We start from the raw sequence: 24,342 nt of genomic DNA on the forward strand, positions 1-24,342 counted from the left end.
GCTCAGAGACCATTCCAAACAGGCAGGTGGGACCTAAGAAGTTCAGAATAAGCTAAAGAACTTATTCAGTTAAAAAAAGAAAGTAAACTAAGAAAAACATCTCTGATAATGCTTCCCAAGCTTCAGCTGCCTAATTTTTACTTTAAAAAGGAGGAGGAAAACAGACCATTTTATTCTTAAATCCTGATTCTCCAGGGACTGGCTAAGACTCAGGCCCACGAAAAGGCCATCGTTCGGGGGTATTTTCTTTGCCTGAACAGAAGTTCATTGGCACCTGCTGCTTTTGTAGCTACAGAAAGATGTTTCAACGACAGACTGAGCTGGCGGCCCAAGCTGCCTGACTTGCTTTGATAAATGAGCAGATGCTCTAATGCAGAAGTCACTGATTTGGAACATAAACTCTAAAGATCCCAGTGTTGTGTCCACTGCCAGGAAGTAACAAAATACAAACTCACATTAAGCTCTTTAAAATAAATATGAAAAGTCAGTCTATAGACTCAGAGGGAGACGCATGGGAGCTTGCGTGCTTGTTTTATTCACAATGGCAGGAGACTGTATTCATTGCTAGGTCATTCTGACTTACTGAAGTATCCTGATCTGATCCACTGGCAATGACAAAAATATTAATTTATTAAATATATTTTCGGAGTTCCCATCGTGGTGCAGTGGTTAACGAATCCGACTAGGAACCATGAGGTTGCGGGTTCGGTCCCTGCCCTTGCTCAGTGGGTTAACGATCCGGCGTTGCCGTGAGCTGTGGTGTCGGTCGCAGACGCGGCTCGGATCCCGCATTGCTGTGGCTCTGGTGTAGGCCGGTGGCTACAGCTCTGATTAGACTCCTAGCCTGGGAACCTCCACATGCCTCGAGAGCGGCCCTAGAAAAGGCAAAAAGGCAAAATAAATAAATAAATAAATAAATAAATAAATAAATAAATAAATAAATAAAATTTGTTTCCTGATCTCAAAAGATAGGAGCATTTGGAACATTTCTGATTTGGAGTTTTTACATTGTTTACATTAATTTTCTTGTTTTGCCGCATTATTGTGAGAGATTATGGCCTATACAGATTTTAATAAATACCTATTGAGCTTTTTCTTATGGCTAAATATATGGCCACTTTGGGGTGGTATTTATGGACACTGGGAAATAAACTGTTGCCTCTCTTTAGAGCAGTGCTGTCCAACAGAAATATGAGTCTCATATACAACTTTAAATTTTCTAGTAACCACATCAGAAAGATAAAAAGAAACAGGAAAATATCAATATATTTTATTTCACACAATATGTCCAGAATATTCTGTCAATAGGTACTAGGGAAATTATGAATAAGCTGGGGAACTTTCTTTCTCTTCGTCCTGAGTCTCCGGAATCTGGTGTGTCTTTTACACACCCGGGACACCTCAATCAGGACTAGCACGTGCTAAGGGTTCAAGAGCCGTATGTGGCCAGGGGCTGCCCAGTGGTAGCTTTAGAGAGTACAAATTCAGTAGAAATATTTGAAGTCACCCTCGTTCATCTTTTCAGATCGCTTATATCCCTGTCATGTCCCACTCCTACAGAAATAGTATAGTGGGTACAGCAACTTCTGCACATGTTTTTGGCAGATTCTGCTCTATTTGGCTGGTGGTTCAGGATACTTTATACTAGTTACCTTTTCTTTTTGTTGTTGTTGTTTTTTTTTTCCTAGGGCCGCACCTGTTGCACATGGAGGTTCCCAGGCTAGGGGTCTAATCGGAGCTATTGCCGCCAGGCTACACCACAGCCACAACCAGATCTGAGCCACATCTGTAACCTACACCACAGCTCATGGCAATGCTAGATCCTTGACTCGCTGAGCAAGGCCAGGGATCAAACCCGCAACCCCAAGGGCCCTAGTCAGATTCTTTTCCATGGCGCCGCGACGGGCACTCCTAGTAGTTAGCTTTCCATTGTAAAGTGTGCTTCTTGTGAATGGCCTTCCTGAGTGTGCAACTCAACATCCAGAAGATGAGGTTGAAATAAATAAATACACCACAACTAGAGAAGGCTTGACTGATGCCAGCCTTTGCCAGCTCTTGACCTGTACTAACTCATTTGATCTTCACAACCCTGCATCTGATTTCAGTTTTACAGATAAGGAAGCAGAGGCACAGAGAGGTTAATTAACTTGCCCAAAGTCACACAGCTAAGAAGTAACTGGGATTCACATGCCGCCAGTTGGGCGCCAGTGCCTGTGCGCATAACCTCTGTGTTTCATCACCTCCCCTACATTTTACTGTGGGAGGAAACATTTGAAACACATCAATAATATCCAAAATATGTAAAAAGCTGCTAGCAATCAAGAAGACAAATATAAACAGCCCTGTGGGGGAAAAAAGGCAAAGGGTAAGAATAGGCAATTCATAGACAAAGAAATGGAAACCAGCCAGAAGCATGAGAAAAGACGCTCAATTCACAAGTCCTCAAGGACAGGCAACTTAAAACAAGATATGATGTTTTCATCCAACAGATTAGAGTGAAGATCAAGAAGTTTGCTAGCAGGGTGGGGTGTGTGTGTGTGTGAAAACGGCCTCTCTCGTGCTGCTGTGGTTGCGTGAAACTTGAACTTTTTGAATGGCAGTTTGGCAACAGCCCCACCATTTAAAATGCACTGCGCTGTGGACCAGCAATTCCACCTCCAGGCCCATCCTACGGCTATGGCCTCCCAGGAGCATGGAGACACACGTACACAGACGCTCTCTTCCGCCAGCCCCAGGTGACTGATGTGTCCGGGTCAAGGTCACGATTTCCCTGCAAAGCTGGTGAGGGTCTGCTGAGAGCAGGGGTGCGGCCTGCCCTCTGGCCACCAGCACGCTTCTCTCACCACCTGTGAGCCCCTGTGTTTGTCCTTCAACTTATTCAAGCCGGTTGTACCTGCCAGGCAATGATGTCCTTTTGTGATAAAAACGCAAGAATTTTCAATGCTGGGAGTTCCTGTCGTGGCTCAGTGGTTAACGAATCCGACTAGGAACCATGAGGTTGCCGGTTCAACCCCTGGCCTTGCTCAGTAGGTTAAGGATCCTGCGTTGCCGTGAGCTGAGGTGTAGGTTGCAGACGAGGCTAGGATCCTGCGTTGCTGTGGCTGTGGTGTAGGCTGGTGGCTACGGCTCCGATTAGACCCCTAGCCTGGGAACTTCCATATGCTGCGGGCACAGCCCTAGAAAAAGACAAAAAAAAAAAAGAGAGAGAATTTTCAATGCAAAGGGAGTTGTTTTTATGAAAAGTAAGCTGAAAGCCCTAAGAGGCAAGGTTAAAGGCAAGTTGCTACAAACTAAAACCAAAAGCAAACTGCTCTTGAATAAAATAAGTGTAAAATACGAGGGGAAACATCATAAAGATCAGTGGGGATTTTGCATGTAAGAGCCTTCAGGAGTGTCTCAAGTCCAAAGTCACAAGGTGCATTAGGGCCATAATTTATCAGGATGAGAACGTGAACACAGCTGGTTCTCCCGAGACCCCAGGAGCCAAGAAAAGGCCTGCGCACAAGTGCGTTGTTTACATTTTTTTTTTAAACCATGAGAATGTATTAATGAGTAGCTTATTTAATTTTAAAACATTTTAAAATAAAGTGACACCTTTAATAATACAAAATGACCCGTGGTTCCCTTTGGTAATTTTTCTTGCCCAGAATTCTAAGCTGTACAATAATATCACAGATTTAGTTTCCTAATCAGTTGGATAATTTCTGACTTTCAGTTCAGGACTTCAGCATTTTTACATTTATGGTTCTGATAGATATGTTTGCTATTAACTCTGCCACCTTGTTTTATGCTATTTGTTTTTTTGTGGGTCTTTTTTCCCTTCTTTTTACAGCTGCACTCGCAGTATATGGAGGTTCCCAGGCTAGGGGTTGAATTGGAACTACCGCTGCCAGCCTGCACCACAGCCAGAGCAACACTGGATCCGAGCAGAGTCTTTGACCTATGCCACAGCTCACGGCAACGCTGGATCCCTAACCCACTGAACAAGGCCAGGGATCAAACCAGCATCCTCATGGATACTAGTTGGGTTCGTTAACCATTGAGCCACGACGGGAACTTACTTTTTCGGTGTTTTTGTTTGTTTGTTTGTTTTAACTAGTGTTTTCCTTTTCTTACAAGATCTCTGCTTAGTCTGTTTTTGGCTTACTGTTGTAAGAGGTTTATACCATGTTTTGAGTTCTAGTGGGGTTCATTTCTAAGTTTTCCAAAGTATTTTAAATTTATTTCTCTAGTTATCAACGTAAAAAAAATAAGTAAGTATTCCCCCAGAAACTGGACACTTCTTTATTCTAAGGATGAAAACAAAAAGGCTCCATGGTGGTGATACTGTGTGAAAAAAAGCCAAATTGTAAAATAGCACTGTATAGTTGCTTTTATACGAAAGTCAAAGTTAGGATGCAAGGGATACAAAAGCAAAATTTTTAAAAAATGGGACCGTATCAAACTCCAAAGCTTTTGCACAGTGAAAGAAACTGTCAACAAAATGGAAAGGCCACCTACCAAATGGGAGAAGATATCTGCAAACTATAGGTCCGATAAGGGGTTTCTGTCCAAAATATACAAAGAACTCATACAACTTGACATCAAAAAACAGCTCGATTAAAAAGTGGGCAGAGGAGTTCCTGCTGTGGTGCAGCAGAAACGAATGTGACTAGTATCCATGAGGATGTGGGTTCAATCCCCGGCCTTGCTCAGTGAGTTACAGATCCAGTGTTGCCGTGAGCTGTGGTGTAGGCCGGCAGCTGCAGCTCCAATTCGACTCCTAGCCTGGGAACCTCCATATGTCGTGGGGTGTCCCTAAAAAAAAAATGGGCAGAGGATCTGAATAGACATTTTTCCAGATGGCCCACAGACACAGGAAAAGATGCTCAGCATCTCTAACTGCCAGAGCAGGCAAAGCCAGAACCTCAGTGAGCTCTCACTTCACACCTGTCCGAACGGCAATTAACCGAATGACAACAAATAACAGGTGCTGGTGCAGATACGGAGAAAAGGGGACCTCCGTGCACTGCTGGTGAGAATGGAAACTGGTGCAGCTGTGAGGGAGCAGGACCCTAGGGGCCCTTCCTGGAATAGCCCCCCACCCCCTGTCCTCTGCCTGCCTCTTGTCTGTAGAAAAACTGTAGCCGTCTAGGCCCTGCCCAAGTTCCAAAGAGTAGACTTCATCAGAGATGTAAGAAAATGCAGAAAGAAAGGAAATCAGTCAAGCCAGACAAAATAATAATAGTTCAGTCACTGAACAGAGTCAAGGACCTTTAGTGCCCCCTCAAGGGCTGCCGATAGTATTCTGAGCCATGTCCTTTGAACAGTTTTGAAGATACTGAAACCCCCACCCTGGGGAAGAAGTGAACTGGTTGCTGCCCGGGAGCAGGGAGACCCCAGAAGGGATGGAACCAGAAGGTTGATGATGTTGATTTCGGATGACCTCACCACCGACCAATCAGAAGAATGTCCACGAGCTGACCACACCCCCTCCCTCACTCTGTCTTTAAAAACCTTTCCCTGAAAACCATGGGCAAGGGAAGAGTTCAGGCCTTTTAAGCACCAGCTGCCTGGACTCCCTGCAACAAACACCGCACTTTCCTTCACCACACCTCGGTGGCGACGAATTGGCTTTATTTCGTGCGGGGGAGCAGACCCAAGTTTGGCTTCGTCACACAGCAACCATGGAAAACAGTATGGAAATTCCTTAAAAATGAATAATAGAACTATCATAAAACCCAGCAATTCTATTCCTGGCTATTTATCTGAAGAGCACGAAAACACTAATTCAAAAGATATACGTGCCCCCACCCCTCATGTTTCACTGCAGCATTATTTACAAGAACGAAGATATGGAAGCAGCCCAAGTGCCCATCAACAGATGAATGGATAAAGAAGATTTTGGTGTAGAAAGCAAAAAATAGGGAGTTCCGTTGTGGCTCAGAGCTAATGAATCCGTCTAGTATCCATCAAGACAAAGGTTCGATCCCTGGCCTCACTCAGTGGGTTAAGGATCCGGCATTGCCGTGAGCTGTGGTGTAGGTCACAGATGTGGCTCAGATCTGGTGTTGCTGTGGCTGGGGTGTAGGCCAGAGGCTACAGCTCTGATTGGACCCCTAGCCTGGGAACTTCCATATGCCTTGGGTGTGGCCCTCAAAAGACAAAAAAAAAAAAAGTGAAACTACTACTCAGCCTTGAGAAGAATGAACTCGTGCCATTTGCAACAGCATGGATGGACCCAGAAGGCATTATGCTACGTAATAAGTCAGACAGAGAAAGACACACACTGTATGACTTCAGCGACATGGGGGATCTCAACTACAAAGCAGGTGGACAAACACAACAAAATACAAACCGAGTTAGAGATTCAGAAAACAAACAGGTGATTGCCAGGGGAGGGGGGGAGGGAAAGGTGAGGGAGATTCAGAGGCACAAATTTCCGGTGGCCAAATAAATGAGTCCTGGGTATGAAATGCACACTGTGGGGAATATGCAGTCGTGATAACCACGTAATACCTCCGTACGGTGCCATATCGCAACTAGGCTTGGTCAGAACATGTAGGTGATCATTCTGAAATGTATAGAAATATCAAATCGCTATGTGTGTAATAGGAGCGAATACTGTACTGTAGGCCAATGATACTTCAAAGACGAAAAATCATTCACAGAGGAGAAGAGTTCAGACCATGGTTCCCAGAGGTAGGGGCTTGGGGTGGGGGGTGGGGAGTGGAATTGAATGAAGGCAGTCAAGTGATACAAACTGCCAGTTATAAAGCATGGTGTACCTGATAAATATAACTACCACTTCTGTTATATGTCATATATGAAAGTTGTTGAGAGAGCCAATCCTGAGTTCTCATCACAAGGAAAAAAATTTTTTTTTCTATTTCTGTAGTGTTTTCTCTGTATGAGATGATGGATGCTCACTAAACTTATTGGGATAATCATTTCATGACGTATGGAAGTCAAATCATGACACGGCACACCTTGAGCTGATACAGTGATGTGTGTCAATTACACCTCGATAAAACGAGAAGAAAAAAAGGTAAGGCTGGTGGTTCTGTCAGTGGCTGGTGGAGCCCCTGGGTCTCTCAGGTGGGAGGGAAGGCCACCTGCAGGGCTATTTCTCCCTGGCTTCCAGCATCTTCCATGTGGTTGCTTTCCGTGGCAACGCCTGGTAGGCTTTTCTCAGTCCAGCTCCACCTGCTTCATGGACATCCCCCCGCTGTCAGGGCAATTTCCACTAGGCATTTTCACTGTTGGTGAGGTGCACGGGTCTGTATGACCCCTCACCAGTATCCTCATGACAAGCTGGGAGAAGCCTGGTCAAGATGATGGAACTGACCTCAAAAGTTTCTTAAGAAAACGGCAGCGGCCACTTACAAATCACCGCTCACGAGTCACAAGTGGTATCAGAGTTTAAATCCATCACCCCTGAGGCTCCTGGGCAGGACGCACCTTTAAAACTCAAGTGATATCAAGCCTTCCTGAGGAGCAAGGGCGTGGTGCCACCCGAGTCTGGGTTAGATGGTGCTGGTTGGGAGCTATTCTCCGTCTTGGTCACGGACTGTGCGCACAGCCTGCAGTTTTGCCTTTTACTTTTTTTTTTTTTTTTTTTCTTTTTAGGACCGTACCTGCGGCATACGGAAGTTCCCAGGCTGGGGGTCTGAATCAGAGCTGCAGCTGCCAGCCTACACCACAGCCACAGCAACGCCAGATCCGAGCCACATTTGCTACCTACACTGCAGCGCACGGCAACGTCAGATCCTTCATTCACTGAGCGAGGTCAGGGATGGAACCTGCATCCTCATGGATACTAGCTGGGTTCATGACTGCTGAGCCACGACGGGACTCCTTGCCTTTTAAATACGTGAGAAGAATGCATGTTTCTATAGAAGCTTTTGCAAGAGAACCAGAGGTTAAAGAAGGACAGGACATCTGGGGTCAGGAAGGCAACTAGGAACAAGGTCAAGGACGGTCTTGAATGAAGATGTGAGTGGGGGTGGGGAGGGAGTTGGGGGGGGATAGAGATGATACAGTGGGATTGAACAAGTTTTTAAAAATCCATCTTGCTTCATTTCTACCCCCCACCCCCACATCCACTTTTTAACTGTCACGATGAACACACCCCTGCAGGGTCACACTGCTCACCACCACTCTCACTCCTCACACTGATCACACACACACCTGTCTCGTGGAACCACAGAATTTCCCTCTCTACCCACATAATCTTGGTTCAACAAAAATGAGCACTTAGGTTTCTTAGCTACTCATTTCCATTACCGTTCATGTTTTAGGGATTATGTCTCCCAGCTAGCAACAAACCTTTAGGCAACTCCGTGATCTTGCTTCAGCCTGACGGGCAAAGTCTGCCTAGATCATCAAGCGAAGGCGGAGAGACCCACGCCCCAGATTCCTGCACCATTTCAGGAGGGGTGGTACCTCCTGCTTTCACAGCCCCACCATCCAAAGTCCAAGCGATTGCAAGATGAAGATGTGGGATAAGATTGCGAGTGAAACGCACCAACAGCACAGAGGACTGGAGTCAGCTCAAGGTCACAACAAGTTCAGCATCACCTACTGCATTAGCGTTCACGCGTGCCACGGAAACACCCCACAATAATAACTAAGGGCTGAGAGAAGGCAATTGTACAAATCTGATAAGACTGCAATGCTGAGAACACGCAACACTAGGGTTGAGCTCTCCTAGAAGATAACGAGGTGTTTTCTGTTGCCTGTGAAAGAAGGTGAATTTTCCCACATGTTCTGGATGGATGTACCCCGCCAGTCATCCTTCCCGTGAGCCAGCCTCACCGCACCGAGGAAGCCTCACCCACGCTGGTTGAAACACCTGCACATTCTGAACGGAAGCCCCCGCCCCTCGGGCCGCCCGTTACCTCCTGCAGTCTGATCTCCTCTGGCTGGAGGATGTCCAGCACGCCGCTGCTCCGAATCTCCGGGAGATCCTGCCAGAGGTTAAATCTGGAGTGGGGGTTGCTGAGCAGGCAGATCTGGGGCAAGGCCTTCCTCTCGGGCGGGCTTGGCAGCTCCTCCTCCTCCTCCTCTTCGTCCTCTTCCGGAGCCTCCTCGCTGGCTGGGGACCCGTCGGCATTGCCTTGTAGTTCTGCATCCTGTTGCCTCCTGGTTTCGATTTCTTGCAGAGTTGATTTATCTCGGTATTCCTGATACAGGAGCCCTGAAATCAAATTGAATTGTACTGAGACACGAAAGAGATTTCAGAGGAAGAGTTTTTCCAAATCACGGAGTCAAGCCTTTGGACTCCAGTCCAGGGCAGGTGCTCTCCGGTGAAAACACAAAGCCAGACCCGCCCGGGTCTCAGGAAAGGGATCTGCCACTGGCTTCATTTGGGGGGAAGGATTCGCAGGCATAAGGTTTTTTCCAACAAAGGATTCAGAAATCCCCGAACGGATTCAAAATCGCCACACAGACATATGCTTCTCGCACACATGCTCGACAAACAACGAGAATCCAGAAGTTGATGGATGAACAAATCAAAATGTTCGGGTTGATGGACATGTCCCTGTTATCAGTATCCCAACAGGGTGCTTCTGAAAATCTTAACTGCTTCAGCATTCAATCTCCAGGATATTCACTTGTGACATGGGAGTGGTTGTAAATTATCATTTTAGGAAAAAACAAAACAAAACGAAACTTTATTTCATCAACCTTATGATCCAAAAGGGAAACATTCCCTTTCTGCCTTCAGACTTACTTCCCTGACCAACTGTACTTGAAATAAATGCAGATGCTAAGTCTCCGAGGAGCTCTCAGAGGACAGAGGAATCAGCAAAAAAGGTAGCACATCCACAGGGAAAAAGTCGTTTTGGGCATCCTGGCTGCGGGGCAGAGGGATGGTTTCTCCACAGAGGAGCAGCAGAAAAGCTTCAATGGCAAGGGGGGGCCCCAGCCCAGGGAGAGAGGAAGCAGGGCTGGGTTGGCGGGGTGAGGGTCCTGCTGGCAGCAAGCCTGGGAGGAGAGGAGGGTCACCCCAAGAGTCTTGTCTATCCTGTGGGCAAAAGGGAAGCCTCAAGAGATGGCAGGCAAACTGTCTGGTCTACATCTTAGGAGCCCCATGGATGGGAAGAAAGAGGCATGCCAATTCTTAAGGATGGCGGCCTGAATGGCAGTGGCGGTGGGGGGACGGGGTCAGGTGCCTGATTCAGGGACAGTTATACGGCAGAAGACAGGTGCTGGTGATTGGCTGGTGCGGGGCCATGAGTGATATCTGGGTGACCAGTTGGCAAGAGGGTCTGGTGGCCCTATTTAAGGAGAGGAGGAACATGGGAGGAGGGTCCGATTGGGGCGTGGGGTGGAGGAGAGATCCTGGTGCCCCCGAGCGGTACTCAGGTGGCAAGAAGGGCAGCTGGACTGGTCTGGAGCCAGGGAGAGGGGTCAGGGCCCCGTCACACGTCTATCTACAAAACAAAGATGATTTTCCCCGGCAAGTTCTAACAGGGATAAAGGCAACACTTGCCAAGCACTTTCTCATGCAAGGCAGTACGAACCTTCGCTACTATTCCTTATTTAATTGTTACAGAAATCTAGACAGTACAAAAAAGGAAGGAAAAAAACTAAGACTGTCTTTGAAATCCTGAAAATGGCTGGATAAATTATATTCATAATTTTAACTAACAGGAACCCGATAAATTGGCCTGTGGGTTAAATTAGTTGGCTTCCTATGCTCCGTAAATGCTAAATTATAAAGCCTTTATGCTAAGTACAGCATTTACTTCAAAAAAAAAAAAAAAGATCCTGTGATTTTGCAAAGGTACAATCCAGCAGATTACAACATGGAGTTAATGTGACAAAGGAATGAAAAAGAAAACCCAAATATATGCTAAATGCAACCCAGACTGAGGATCTATAAAGACAAGAGGTTTAAAGTTACTGCATAAACTGGTTCAGTCATGAGCATAAGATGTAGCTATTGTTGCTAGCATTGCACCAAGTAGTCTGTGTTTCTGATACTGTGTTTACGGAGGTTTAAAGACACCAAGGTTCCATGAGTTGACTTGAATTGACTTTTTAATGCTTAGCACAGTGTCTCTATATAGTAGGTCCTCGGTATGCAAATATTCATTTAAAAATGCAATTTCCAAGCGTCACAAACATATCTAGCCAATTTGGCATCTTTTTGAAGGTTCAGCACGATGTCTTCCGTATGCTACATGGCATGTCATGCAAATGGTAGGTCAGCATGATAATGAGATACGGATGCTGGGAAGAGACAAATACATCAGCATTGTGGTAGTTGGGTTGAAATTTCTGATTTCTGAACATTTCTTTTGTTTTTGACCAAGCCTGGAGAATGTGGAAGTTCCAAGGCCAGGGATCTAACCCGAACCACAGCAGTGACGACACTGAACTCTCAACCGCTATGCCACCTGGGAACTCCATGATTTCCGAACAGGTCTGAAATCACATTGTGGCAGACACTTCTGGCTGCCTCTCTTCTATCCCCTCACATCCCTTCTCAGCTGGCTGGGAGGGTTTTGTTTGGGTGCTGACCCACTCTGTGCTCAGGGAGGTGGGTGAAGGCTGACTGATCAAAACCTACTGTGATGGTTGCCTTGCCCTTGACACTGCTGGGTTTAGACATGAACGTGTGACGCCACCTGGCCAAGGAGGGTAAGGGGACATCTTATATTTTTGAGAAGGAATTCTCAAAAAGATGTCCCTCCTTAGTAGACAGCTGAAGACAAACTGATCTCTTTTTTTTGGGTTTATACACAAGGCTGCTTGATGCATGAAGCTGTGGCAGCCACCTTGTGACATGAAGCCCAAATGCTGAGAATGAAGGATGGAAAAGAGCTGGGGAGTTCCCGTCGTGGCTCAGCGGTTAGCGAACCCAACTAGCACCATGAGGACACAGGTTCGATCCCTGGCCTCGTTCAGTGGGTTAAGGATCCAGTGTTGCCATGAGCTGTGGTGTAGGTCGCAGATGCGGCTCAGATCCTGCGTTGCTGTGGCTGTGGCGTAGGCCGGCGATGACAGCTCCGATTGGACCCCTAGCCCGAGAAGAAAAAGAGCTGGGGGATTGCTTGGCTGAATGAGCCAACTCCAGAAGTTCCTACCTCATTCTTGCACTCATTAACTGAGATAGAATACTTTCATTCCTTAAGATCATTTTTGGCTGGATATGACACTCAACCAAGAACTCTCAGTACAAGTAATTTTAGCATTTTCTTAAAACGTCATCCTTTTTTCTGACGTCTTCAGAGTATGCATTTAAACATCAATTTTCCCGGAACGACCGTGATTACAAAGAGTTATCTGATACACCGGGTAACCATTTTTCATAATCTGTTTATTTTGATTAGCCTTAAAATTCAGATTACAACAGAAATAGAGTAGCTTTGCCTGAGGAACGGAACGTTATCCGGTTAAATTTTTGTACGTGAGCCCTACTGCCGATATGTTTTTCTATTTATTTTGTACCTTCGGTCTCAGCCAAACTAACTTTACCCGTGAGAGCTTGCATCTGGTATTATATCCACGCCGATTGAGATGCCTCGGTTCCTATCTCTCCTCATTAAAATGCTCTATATCGGGCTGCCCAAGCTACTCTGCTGAGGGGAGGATAAGCACCGCTGCTGGAGTCATTCAAAATCCCACCTTCTGAAGAGTATAAATTTTTTCTTTGAATCCTTCAGATAGAAACTTCTGAAGGGGAGAGAATTCCTGTTTTTTTTTTTTTTTTTTTTTTTTTTTGCTTTTTAGGGCTGCACCTGGGCCATATAGAAGTTCCCAGGTTAGGGTTCGACTCTGAGCCACAGCTGCAGCCACGGGGATCCAAGCCAGGTCTGCACTATGGCTCACGGCAACGCTGGATCCTCCACCCACTGAGCGAGGCCGGGAATCGAACCCACACCTTTATGGATGCTAGGCGGGTTCACGTCTGCTGAGCCATAGCGGGAAATCTAGAATTTACTTACTTCTTAGTGAGCACCTTCTACTTACCAAATACTTGTTTAGGTGCCAGAGATGATCACAGGACACGGGCGTGTGGGCACACGCGCGCACAATCACAGGGTCTACAGGTCTATGATCTGTGGGGCCACAGCCAACTACAGTGACAGCTGTCTGCCACGTCAGGCATAGTCTTGGCATAATTCTGTTCTGGCCTTGGTGGGAGCCACTGCAAAATCCAACGTCTTGGCCTACAGGATGCCCATATAACCATCCCGCTCTCCTCTCCCCTTAATTCCACTGTGTCTTTAGGAATGTGGGGTCCTTTCCTGATCCCTGAAAAGCGTTCACATCGTTCACTGAGCTCCAAGCAGCTGGCCGGTCACAGGCATCTGCTCGGCGCAGGCCTCGGGCCTCTGACCAAGGATGTGAGAGGAACGCAGCCTCGGCCCCGGGCTGATCCAACACGTCTGATCCAGCCCGGGAGCCAGAAACACATCTGCACCACGACACCAGCAGACCGGGGGAGAAGAGACTCGGAATGTCAGTCTCTACTGCCACCCAAGGAGGAAACTGCGGGCCAGGACGTCAAGGCTCCTGACGCCTGGCCTTGAGCTTCCGCCTGGCTCTCCAGGAAGGTCTCCACACGCCCACATGGCAGAAGGGAGCCTCTCTCTCCGTGGGAGGAGGCACGGGTCTCCCCACCCCCACCCCGATTTCCTTCTTAGTCCTGACGTCGCTCCTAGCCAGAGCTTCCCTTCCAAGTGGGTGGAAAGTCAAGGCTGCTGGCCAAGACCAAGGCTGAGGAGGCCCCCCTTGGGACAACGGGCAATGTGGCAGAGGTGGGAGAAAGGGATTTTCAGGAGGGTGTGTTCTCAGATCAGCCTCTTTCCATTTCCCCCAGCAAACAAAGGGAAAAGCCGCCACCACCATCACCACCCAGCCTGACGTGCAGGGGGCCAGCTGGGAACAAGATCCCTGGAGTCAGCCCGGCTTAGCGGCATGCAGTGTGCCCTCCACCCTCAGCTTTGCAAGGGTCCAGCTCCTCCCTGGGTTCCATCTGCAATAAACCTCAGCCAGGGAAGGGGGGGACCTGCCTGAAAAGTCTCCCAAATGCAGGTCTCCTGGGGCAAAGGAAGCGCCGCTTCCATTGGAGACACCTCATGTCTGTTTGAGCATTCAGGATGGAGGACAATAATGATGAATTGAGGGAAGAAAATTTTCAAGCCAAAAGTTGAATCTAAGGAAGAGACTGTGGCTCTGACGACACTGAAGGACAAAAAGATTTCTAAGCGGCGGCACCATTCCTGAACAACCCATGCCATGACCAGCTCTGGGGACGAACATAACCAGTTTGAGAGCCTCAGCAATGGTTGACTTTTAAATTCAAGTGCTCCAGTTCTTGGGACGACGACGCAATCCACTTTCTGCTCTTGCAGAGCTTTAGCTGCAGCTGGGCGGGAGCTGGACAGGCAGGCTGCGCCCCACACTTCCCACCAGCCAGGCCTCCTTCCCTAACCTCTGGGGCTCCTGCCTTCTCTCTGTGCTTTCTTCTCCTGCGCCAAGTCTGACACTGATCCCCCGTGCCAGAACCACACCAGTCATCCTGGCTCTCTCCAGAAGCCCCTCTGCAGACTCGCTTCCCATTCCAGCTCTTCCCCAAGCCCCTGGGGTGGGGGTTTGGGGTGAGGGGTGGGGACTCTTGGAGCCCTCTCTCCTGCATGGCCTGCTGGCGCCTCACCCCTGGACTTTCTGGCAGGAGCCAAGGGGACAGAGAGCTCGCCCCAGGAAAGGGCTGGGCGAGTCCCCTTCTGCAAGATCCCGGGAAAGAAACGCACTTACCCAAACCCAGTTACACAGTCACTATTAAAATGTGGCTGTTTTGACGATGGGACCATTTATAACCCAGGTCAATAACCTTCCTTGTCAGATGCATTTGCCCAGGTGAAGACAGAACTGGCACTCCACAAGCAGGGGACCCCTCGGAGTCCACCAAGAACCCACGTGTCCCTCCGCGACGCCCCGCTGCGGCTGGGGGACACCCACCTATTTGTTCGATGAGGTTTCTCCAGGAGTCTGCGGGAATGGGATGGATCATCTGCAGGGCCTCGGTGAGCGTGGTAGGGCTGTCGGCGAGGGCCGGGCACTCCTCGGGTGTGGCCCCATTTCCCGGGGTGGAGGATGACTCGCTGCCAGAAAGAGAGAAGCGGCAAGGGCCGGTTATTTTTAAGCAACGACACGCCTCGGCCAGCTCGCAAGAGGCGTCCGCACAGGCGGCCGGGCCAGCTGGACCCTGCTCGGGATGTCCAGGCCGAGCGGCCACAGCGGCCGCCGCCCCTCCCTGCCAGGCATACTCCACAGGCCCTTTTTGTCACCGCACCAGGGTGCGACCGGGTGATTCATTCCCACACTAGCCCGCCCAAACCTTCATGTTTTCGGAGCTCGCGGGCAGGAGTCGGAAACTTGGCGCGCCCTGCCCGCTCCTAGGCGCCGACCGGCCGCCCCGACGGATCTCGCGGCCAGGAGCCCCGAGCGCGCTGCGCGCCCCGCGGGGTTCGCGGTCACACGGTCCCCGGCCCTCTTTGGGTAGCGATCCTCCGGTGCCCGGGCCACGCGGCGCGGAGAGGGGACACTGAACAGGACGCGTGTGCCCAGGGCACACGGGAGAGGGCCTGGGAGGCAGCCCTGGGCAGGGACTGGCTGGGGTCCACCCGCGGCCCGAGGTGGTGTGCCCGCACGACTGGGGCCGAGGAAGGGGTGAGGGGCGGCAGGGTCCGAGGTGGCTGGGGGCGGGGGACCGGCCGTTCAGGTCGGCGTCCGCGGCTGAGGACGCATGCTGGGTCTACAGGCGCGCGGTGGCGGCGCGCGGGGGTCGGGACGGCCGCTCGTCCTCACCTGCCGGGCAGGTGTCCCGCCGCTGAGTCGCGCGCGTCGCTTTCCGAGGTGGAGCTGTCGTGGTCCACGGCGCAAGCGGCGCTGAAGGCTGCGGCCAGCAGCTCCATGGGGGCTGGCGGCCGGGCAGGCGCTGGGGCCGGGTCGGGGGGCCGTGCTGGGGGCCCGGAGCCGGGCAGGGGGCGGCCAGCGGGCTCCGGAGCGGGGTCGCAGCGCGCTCGGCTAGAGCCAGAGCTGCCGCCGCCGCCGCCGCAGCTGCCGAGCGCTCCCGCAGGCGGGCGGGCGGGCGCGCGCCTGGAGGCTCCTGGGGTTGCCACGGCAACGGGGAGGCGGGAGGGGCGCGCGCGGCGGGGGCGAGGCCGGGCGGCGGCGGGGCGGGGGAGCCGGGGCTCGGCGCGACCCAGGCCCCGCAGGCGCCGCCTGAGGCCGGGGACCTCCCACCCTCCCCGCGCCTCCCTCCCGCGCCGTGGCTGCGTCCCTCCCGGGGAGACGCACAGAGCCGGATAGGTGGGGACCCGAGAGCTGCGCCTTGTCTTCCCGCCCCCTCCTCCGTCCGGCCCGACCCCGCTTGCACACAGGGCGAACTTGGAAGGTAGGGGCGAGGTGACCCTCGGCCCAGCCCACTCCCGAACCTCGGCCTTGCCCACGCCGCGCACCCAGGGACTCGCCCGGAGACCCTCGCTTCTGCCGCCCTGGGCCCAGCCTCGAGGGGACCCTCGAGGACGCCCGTTCCAGACGTGACGGTGGAGAGGGGGCAGCGCAGAGGCCTCTCCCGAACAAGTCTGGCTGCCCCCGGCTCTTCCGAGGCCCCGGCGGCCCGGAGAGGGTGTAGGGGAGCGAGAGAAGGCGAAACACAGTGCCCCTACGCCGCCACCGGTTTCCTTGCCCCGCTCTTGGAACCTGCACCCTCGTATTAGCTAGTTCAACAAGCAGAGAAAAACAAAAAAACAAACAAACAAGCAAAAACCAAGCAGAAACGGGCAAATGGAGTCGAGGGGGAGTGTGAGTGGTCCAGTCTGCCGTGGAAGTCTAGGGGGACAACTCCCAACTCCAAAATCCTCCTCCCAGCCCAGCAAGAAACCTTGCAGGCTCCGTGGTGTCCTTTCCTGGGGGCGGCCCGCCCGCTCTCCGCTTCCCCGGGCAGTGCCGGGTGACAGTGACGCGGCCGGCTCTGCGGGCCAGGGCCGGTTCCCGATGCCCAGAGGGTATCTGGGGGGTGGGGTGGGGAGTGCAGCGCGGACCAAAGTGGGAAATCTTCGGCACCTTCCCCTGCACAGTCCACCCACGGGGCATTTGTTTAAATGAACAAATCCCTCGTTTTGGGATGCAAATACTCCTGGTGGGAGGGGTTCGGTTACTAGTTAGTAGGTTGGTTTCACGGCATTCCTTAGCTAGCCGTCTGGAGCTCGGCCGATCAGGGTGCTAAAGGGAGAATTGGGGAGGAAAAGGAGAGAAAGCAGCTTTTTGCCAGGAGGGAAGCTCCCCTTCCCCGACTTCAGGGGGCGCCTGGGGAGGCGGGGGGCGGGGGGGGGGGGGGCTGCCCTTTCCATCTTCCCCCAGCTCTGACTCCAGGAAAAGCTGCTCAGAGTGACGAAACCACGTTCTAAAGCTTTTTACCCCTCGTTCCCCCCTAGGGGCCAGACAGACAGGTCAGATCTCCTTTTGCCCTTAAGGCCTCAGAATATTTGCGTGACAACCACCTGGTCTTCTGTTTTTCCAGCCCAAGTCCCTACCTTCCTTGACTCATTCTGAGTGTCTCCAGACAGCCCTGTCCTGAGCTCTTCATTTTCATCTGTCCGCTGGCCATCTCCACCTGGATGTCTCCCCAACAGGATGTCTCCCCAGCACTCCCCCAGAGCACTCCCATGCGCACCCCATACCAGCAGCTAACCAGGAGGCCAAGCGGAGCGTGGCAGCCAGCCTCAATTTCTCCTGTACTCCCGTCACCCCCATGTCAATGCCTCACCGAGCCCCCTGGATCCCCAAAGTCTTTCTGCTTTGAAAGGGGACTGCTTTGTCCCCTTCTTGGTATTTGGACGTCTCTTTCTCTCTGCCCATCCTTCTCTCTGTCCCCTTTCCAACCTATGGGTCTGCTGTTGTCCCTTCACTGCTTAAATACCTCCATTGGAGTCCCATCCCCTGAAGGTGAAGGCCAGGCTCCTATAACAGGCTCTTTACCTGGTGTCCCCACTCCTGTCATCTTGCTCGGATAGGACTGTCCACTGTGTCCCCATGTCCTCACCCTTCCTGGCCAAGGTGCCGTGGGGCATCCCCACCAGGCCCCTTTTCTGTATAACCAGCAGCGATGCCTGGTGCTGTAATTCCCTGTGAATAGGGCCGTCCTTACACTTAGACCTGGCTTCTCCAGGCTGGGTACCCCAGTGTCCTCCTCATCTTTTGCCAGGGTCCGAGGAGGTGCTCTATGGGCAGTCGCTAGGACCTGCTGCTTTGCATGGTTTCACCGCCCCTGAAATTTGATGTAACACTAAATGGAAGCTGTTTTTTTCACACATTGCTGCACCAGGGAGAAAAGATGAATTCATTTTTTAAAAAATCAGAAAAGATTCATGTGAAATTACAGAGCTTCAGATGAGTATATTAAAACCTTCCAATTGAAAAATAAGCTAAAAATATCCTTCTAATTATAAAATCAGTTTAGAAAGTCACGGAGTTCTGAAGGCATATAACCTTAAGCTCAATTCCCCACGTTCTATTTTCCATCATATTTAGCGCTTCTTAGGCAGGCTATGATGAAAATCTCCATTTCGCGGGTAGCTTGCACCGAATCATTCACAACGTAAAGTAGAAGCAAATATTTCAAATATGTATCCTTGAGTAGCCCATAGTTGATGCTCTACAGGAGATTGCTAAGGAATTAATGATATGTCTTGCAAAATATTTCGTCATTTTATGTCTTTTATCTAAAGATTCCTTGTTTCTTCCTTTGGGGTATAAGAGGTGAATACTGGAAATAGAGGGGATTCTTATTTATGTAGTAACCTCAGCTTTCAGGAGTTCTCATTCACGTTTGTAAGATGTTTATTTTATTCTGAGGGAGGATTGCTAGAGGGAGAAGGAACCTAGAAATGATCTGGTCCAGCTCTTTTATTTTACAGAAGAAGAAGCAGAACCAGAAGGTTAAAATGACAAGCTCAAGATCACACAGCCAGCTAATGGTGGATTCTGCAAGCATGCACTAGGAACTCAACACTACCTTGTGTAGCATAAAGATCTGCAATTTCTATTTTCTTATTTGAAATATTCGTAGGGTCACATGGCATGTTGCCAGACTATTAGACGTTGAAACACATCTGTACTCTTTTTTTTTTTTTTGTCTTTTTGCCTTTTCTAGGGCCGCCCCTGTGGCATATGGAGGTTCCCAGGCTAGGGGTCTAATCAGGGCTGTAGCCGCCGGCCTACACCAGAGCCACAGCAACACAAGATCCAAGCCGCGTCTGCAACCTACACCACAGTTCATGGCAACGCCGGATCGTTAACCCACTGAGCAGGGCCAGGGATCGAACCGGCAACCTCAGGGTTCCTCGTCGGATTCGTTAACCACTGTGCCACGATGGGAACTCCCACATCTGTACTCTTAAATCTAGTAGGAAAATGACTTCATAGTGAGAAGATGGTCTTTGAATACGTATCTTAAAACTTTTCAAAACAGGTCCTTGATAATTTTTAATTAATTCTACCTTTTAAATCCATAAACACAGTTTACTTTTGTCACTTAAAAGATGTTTTCAGTTGCTTTGAAAATCAACATATTTAAACCAGAGAGGCAGCAATCAATCCTCAGAAGGCTCTAGGCTTGAGGCTACATGGACCCCCAAAATCCAGGGGAAAAAGTTGGAAAAGGACAGGATGTGGCCTCTCTCACTGCAGCTGTGAGAGAACCTACTCAGTGGATCAAAAGATCCCAAGGAGACTCTCCAAAAGTAGATTCTGCTGCTGCGTGGTTGGAGTATCTTACTGATGAGGTGGAAGTTGACGCTCTTTCCTTACTTTTCTATTTTTTAAGGGCCACACCCACGGCATATGGAAGTTTCTCGGCTAAGGGTCGAATTGGAGCTGTAGCGGCTGGCCTACGACGCAGCCACAGCTACTTGGGATCTGAGCCGTGTCTGCGATCTACACCACAGCTTGTGGCAACACCGGATCCTTTAACCCACTGAGCGAGGCCAGGGATTGAACCTGAATCCTCATGGATACTAGTCAAGTTCTTAACCCCCTGAGCCACAACAGGAACTCCTCTTTCCTTACTTTGTATCATGAGGATAATTTGTTAATGTGGGATTGAACCATGTTTGGGAATAGGTTTAAAAGACCAACAGTTTAAACTTTTGTTTAGTAAAGAGTTAATCTTACCCAAAGAGAGGTCTGGCCTCTTTTTTGGGCTCCTAGGAGGTGACCTCTAGGCCATTGGAATGCCATGTCTGATAAGAGTGTCTCTGCTTACCTGGGGGCCTGGGCCATGTCAGATAAGGTAGAGGCTTTGGGCCGTATGATGATAGTTCAGCTTCCAGAGAAGCTGCAGACTGAGGTCAGCTACTTGGGGGGCCACCTAGGTCTAGGTGGGGGAGCCCCAGGAAAAGCTCTGGATGCCCAGGCTCAGATGGGCTTTCCGGTTGGCAATATTGTCACCCATTGTTGGCTGGGAAGGTTAGCTCTGTCCACAGTTCCACAGGGGAAGCTGGGAAGTTCCAAGTGGAACTTTTCCAGATTTTATCCTATGTATCTCTACTCTTGCCTGATTTAAAACCGTAGCCTTTCAGGAGTTTCCTAGTGGCCTAGTGATTAAGGACTCAGTGTTGTCACTGCCGTGGCTCGGTTTGGATTCTGACCCGGGAACTTCTGCATGCCACGGGTGTGGCCACAAAATACATTAAAATAAAAATGCAGCCTTTCACTTCAACAACCATAACTGCGAGGAACAGCTCTGCGTTCTCGTGAATTTTTGAGCTGAGGGTGGTCCTATGGGCTGTCCCCTAACTTCACAAGCCTCAACTCTGACCCTGTGCCCCTTACAGCCTTCCTTTCCTTGATGTCTTTTTCTCTCCCTCAGTCTGCCCCATTCACACCTGCCGGGTTAGTTTTCCTCAAATCCACACACCCGTTGTTTTCAGTGACTCCCCAGTGCCTTGCTGGTATTTCTTTGTTAACAGAGTTAATATGCAGCCTGGACTGGGGCTGCTGGGGTGGAAGCTGGGTGACCCCTGGGAGCACCCAGGGCCCTGCCTTTGCTCTGTGAGCTGTTAGCTCTGCCCTGTTATCACCCACTTGCATGGTGTCTCTTCTTAATGACCTGAGACTTGCCACGGGGCGGAGGGTGGGGGGGTGGGAGTGGACAGCTCTGCTGATGTCTTTAATCTCTGCATCCCAGCATCCAGCCCATCCAGGTGGCATCAGGAAATAGCAAGTGAAAAAGTGAATATGGGGAAGTTGATGGGTGTTATGCTTATGCGACCTTGCTTTCAGTCTTTCTTCTGCAGTTACTGAGTGTGGCATTGGCCCTCCCCTGGTATTGCATCTTGCCCTTCTTTGGTTAATGACGATGTTTCTTTGGTTAATGACCTCTTTGGGAACTAGCAGCCTTCTGGGCTTGGTGGCTCAAGGGTGGGGGAGGTGATTGACCTGCCCTGGGGAGTCAAAAACCCCATCCAAACTGGATTCACTGTTTTGGTGAAGTGAGGAGTGTTTTGTTTCATTTGTTTGTTTGTTTTGCTTTTGAGGGCCACACGTGCAGCATATGGAGGTTCCCAGGCTAGGGGTCGAATCGGTGCGGCGCTGCTGGCCTACGCCACAGTCGCGACAACTTGGGATCTGCGACCTACACCACAGCTCAGGGCAACGCTGGATCCTTAACCCACTGAGCGAGGCCAGGGATCGAACCCGCAACCTCGTGGATCCCAGTCGGGATGGTTCACCACTGAGCCTCGAAGGAAACTTCCTGGCTTTTGTCTTTGATGCCGTCGCTCGGTTGGGCAGTTAGAGTTCTGGTTAAGTAGGGGCAAGCCCAGAGGGACCAAGAGGTGTGCGGTGTAAGGAGATAGGCTCGTGTTGGGCAGGTTTCATGATCCTGGGAAGCAGGCATTGTGGCCTTGGGGCTTAGCTGCTGAAGATTTGATGTCGCTTCCCTGAACACATTTTCAGAATCCAAAATAGGCAGCCAAGCTTTGCTCTCCTTCCAGGCGTGAGAGGCAGCCTGGATGATGTCGCTTAGCTAGTGAAACATTGGAATTTTCATGTTGAAGGTTCGCACGTCCTTGGTAGCATCCTTAAAAAACTCAGACAAATGGTAGCTCTGTTGCCAACTATGAAATGTGGACAGTTATACGGCCTTGATAGAGAGAAATGTATTTCTCAAAACAGGCTCCCGCAAATAACTCATGGATAAGATGCTATAATGCTGTGTATTCATCCAAAACTGTAGAAAATGCGGGAGAGCCTGGGAGGTGGGTTTCTTTGGGACACTCCTAACCAAGGATCTGGGGACACATCAGGCCGGAGGATTTGGGGTGATTGTCATGTGTTTTTCACCAACAGGAGCATTTCTGAAATAAGGGGGACCGAAGAAAAATATTGTTATTTTCAAGGCATGTTGAGGGTGAAATTTGAGAAACTAAGATTAGGAGTTGCCTCAGTACATATAAGGTATGTTTTAGGCTGTGGCTACTATACTCTGCTCAGACTGTAAAGGAATTAATAGCCCACTTCCTTCCTCGTACATTCATTCATTTTAAATCACCTTATAAACTATATAGTTAGATCTAACTTAGTTCCTCTATTAATTAGGGCATTTTGGAAACTACAGGGCTCTATACAAATAGGAAGTGATATCGTTATTATTTAGGAAGCCTGCATTTAGCACCAAAATACACTCACTGTTGCAACGGAGAACACAGGGCCTTAACTATTAACCAAATGTAGCAAAACTATTTAAGGTATGAAGCATGGAAGGAAAAGATGTCCATTCATACACAAATTAGACTTGAAGGAAAATCCTGTAGTTAACAAAAGTCATAATTGGAAATTGTTCACACATTTTTCCTTGAAAATGGCAAGTAGCCGGATTTTAGAGAAGTATTTTGCTGAACAAGAAGCCAGTAGTCTGATACCTTTTCATTTTCCACCGAAACCAGCCACGTCGCCCTAATATCCAGTAGAAAGAACATTCTGTGCTGAATCACCAGGACTGAACGTTCAAGGATTTAGAGTCTCATAAAACGATGGCTATGTCTTTGGTAAGAGACTGGTCACTTTACAAGAGCTGTAAGAGGCACGAATAAGGTGCACCATCAAAGACCCCCATTTAGGTCCTTGGCTGTCCGTCATAAGGTTGACAAAAATCCCTTCCTTCCCAGGAGTTCAAAACTTTTGACTACTGCTGGTATTTCTATTGTAAAGCGTCTCATAAGGAAACTGGGTAGCACCGCTTACCAACAAATGCATGTGGTCACACAGAGAAAGCACTGAATTTCCAAAATATATCAGATCCACAGCCATCAGAGAATCTAAAAAGTGAACAGCCAGGGTTAGCCAAGGCTTGGAAACTGTCATTTGCCTCTGGCAGTGGGAGTATGAGTGAACGCCGTCTTTCTAGAGGGCCTCTGACACCTGCGTGATGAATCCACAAATGTTCTTACTCTTGGGCGAAGAGACTCTACTTCTAGGAATGCGTCCTAATGAACCATGAGAATCCATGGGAAAGACATTGGCTACAAGAATGTTTATTATGGAGTTATTTATAGTCGTGAAATATTTGGAGCCACCTAAACGTCCAAGAATAGGCGATCGACTGTTTGGATGATGACATGTCTGTAAAATGGAGCATCGTTAAAAATATTTTAGAAAGCAGTTAATAATCTGGAAAGAGGCCCACAGTAGATGGACCAGAAAAGCAGAGTCCCAAATTGGATGGTAGTATGGTCTGATTTTGTTTATAAAGGGTGTTATTACATATGGAATTTTAAGCACATGTAGATATTTGAAATGACCTGCAAGAATGCTCATCAGAAACATTTCACAGTACTTGTAGTTGATTAGTCAGATTCTGAGGGAATTTTCCTCTTTTTACTCATATGTGTTTAAATTTTTTTTTTTTTTTGCAATAAATGGGTCACTTATGTAATAAGGGAAAATTTACTTAAAAAGATCAGTCCCCTTAATGTGCATCTATTTAGAGCATGAGTTTAAACGGGTTCACATAACCATAGGGAATCCTGATGAACTTGAAAAAGGGGGCTGAGCTATTTTGTATTTTCTAGTTTTACTTGGGGGAAAACACCTCAATACGTTACATAAATCTATCTTTTAAAAAGCTCTTCAGAGTCACGAATTCAAGTTTTACAGTGATTCCTTCCTGGCATCTCTAAAATTAAAGCACTTACCTGATAGTCTAATCTGCCTGGTGGTAAAAATAGTCCCTTTTCAGAAACGGCCGCTTTCCTTCCATAAATCCATACGTATGATTCCTAATGAGGATGCTGCTTCCTGTCCATTGAAGTCCTGGTCCCACTGAAGGAGTCACCAAGG

The 24,342-nt window shown here is 49.3% G+C and overlaps 1 protein-coding gene across 2 annotated transcripts in view; it reads right to left on the reverse strand.

Moving 5' to 3' along the window:
- The window catches only part of NGEF (neuronal guanine nucleotide exchange factor), a 120,329-nt gene that overhangs the window by 26,301 nt on the left and 69,686 nt on the right, over positions 1–24,342 (reverse strand). Inside the window, exons 1-3 of one of the 2 annotated variants that reach the window (XM_047773786.1) lie at positions 15,808–16,068; positions 14,959–15,101; positions 8,880–9,178 (exon numbers count right to left, since the gene is read on the reverse strand). In XM_047773786.1, the coding sequence (XP_047629742.1) occupies positions 8,880–9,178; positions 14,959–15,101; positions 15,808–15,914 (549 nt within the window). In that variant the 5' untranslated portion in view covers positions 15,915–16,068. Of the gene's footprint in view, positions 1–8,879; positions 9,179–14,958; positions 15,102–15,807; positions 16,069–24,342 lie in introns of those variants that run through there. The other variant, XM_047773785.1, reaches the window with a different exon arrangement.

Source organism: Phacochoerus africanus, chromosome 3 (assembly GCF_016906955.1).
Source record: "Phacochoerus africanus isolate WHEZ1 chromosome 3, ROS_Pafr_v1, whole genome shotgun sequence".
Taxonomy (NCBI): Eukaryota; Metazoa; Chordata; class Mammalia; order Artiodactyla; family Suidae; genus Phacochoerus; species Phacochoerus africanus.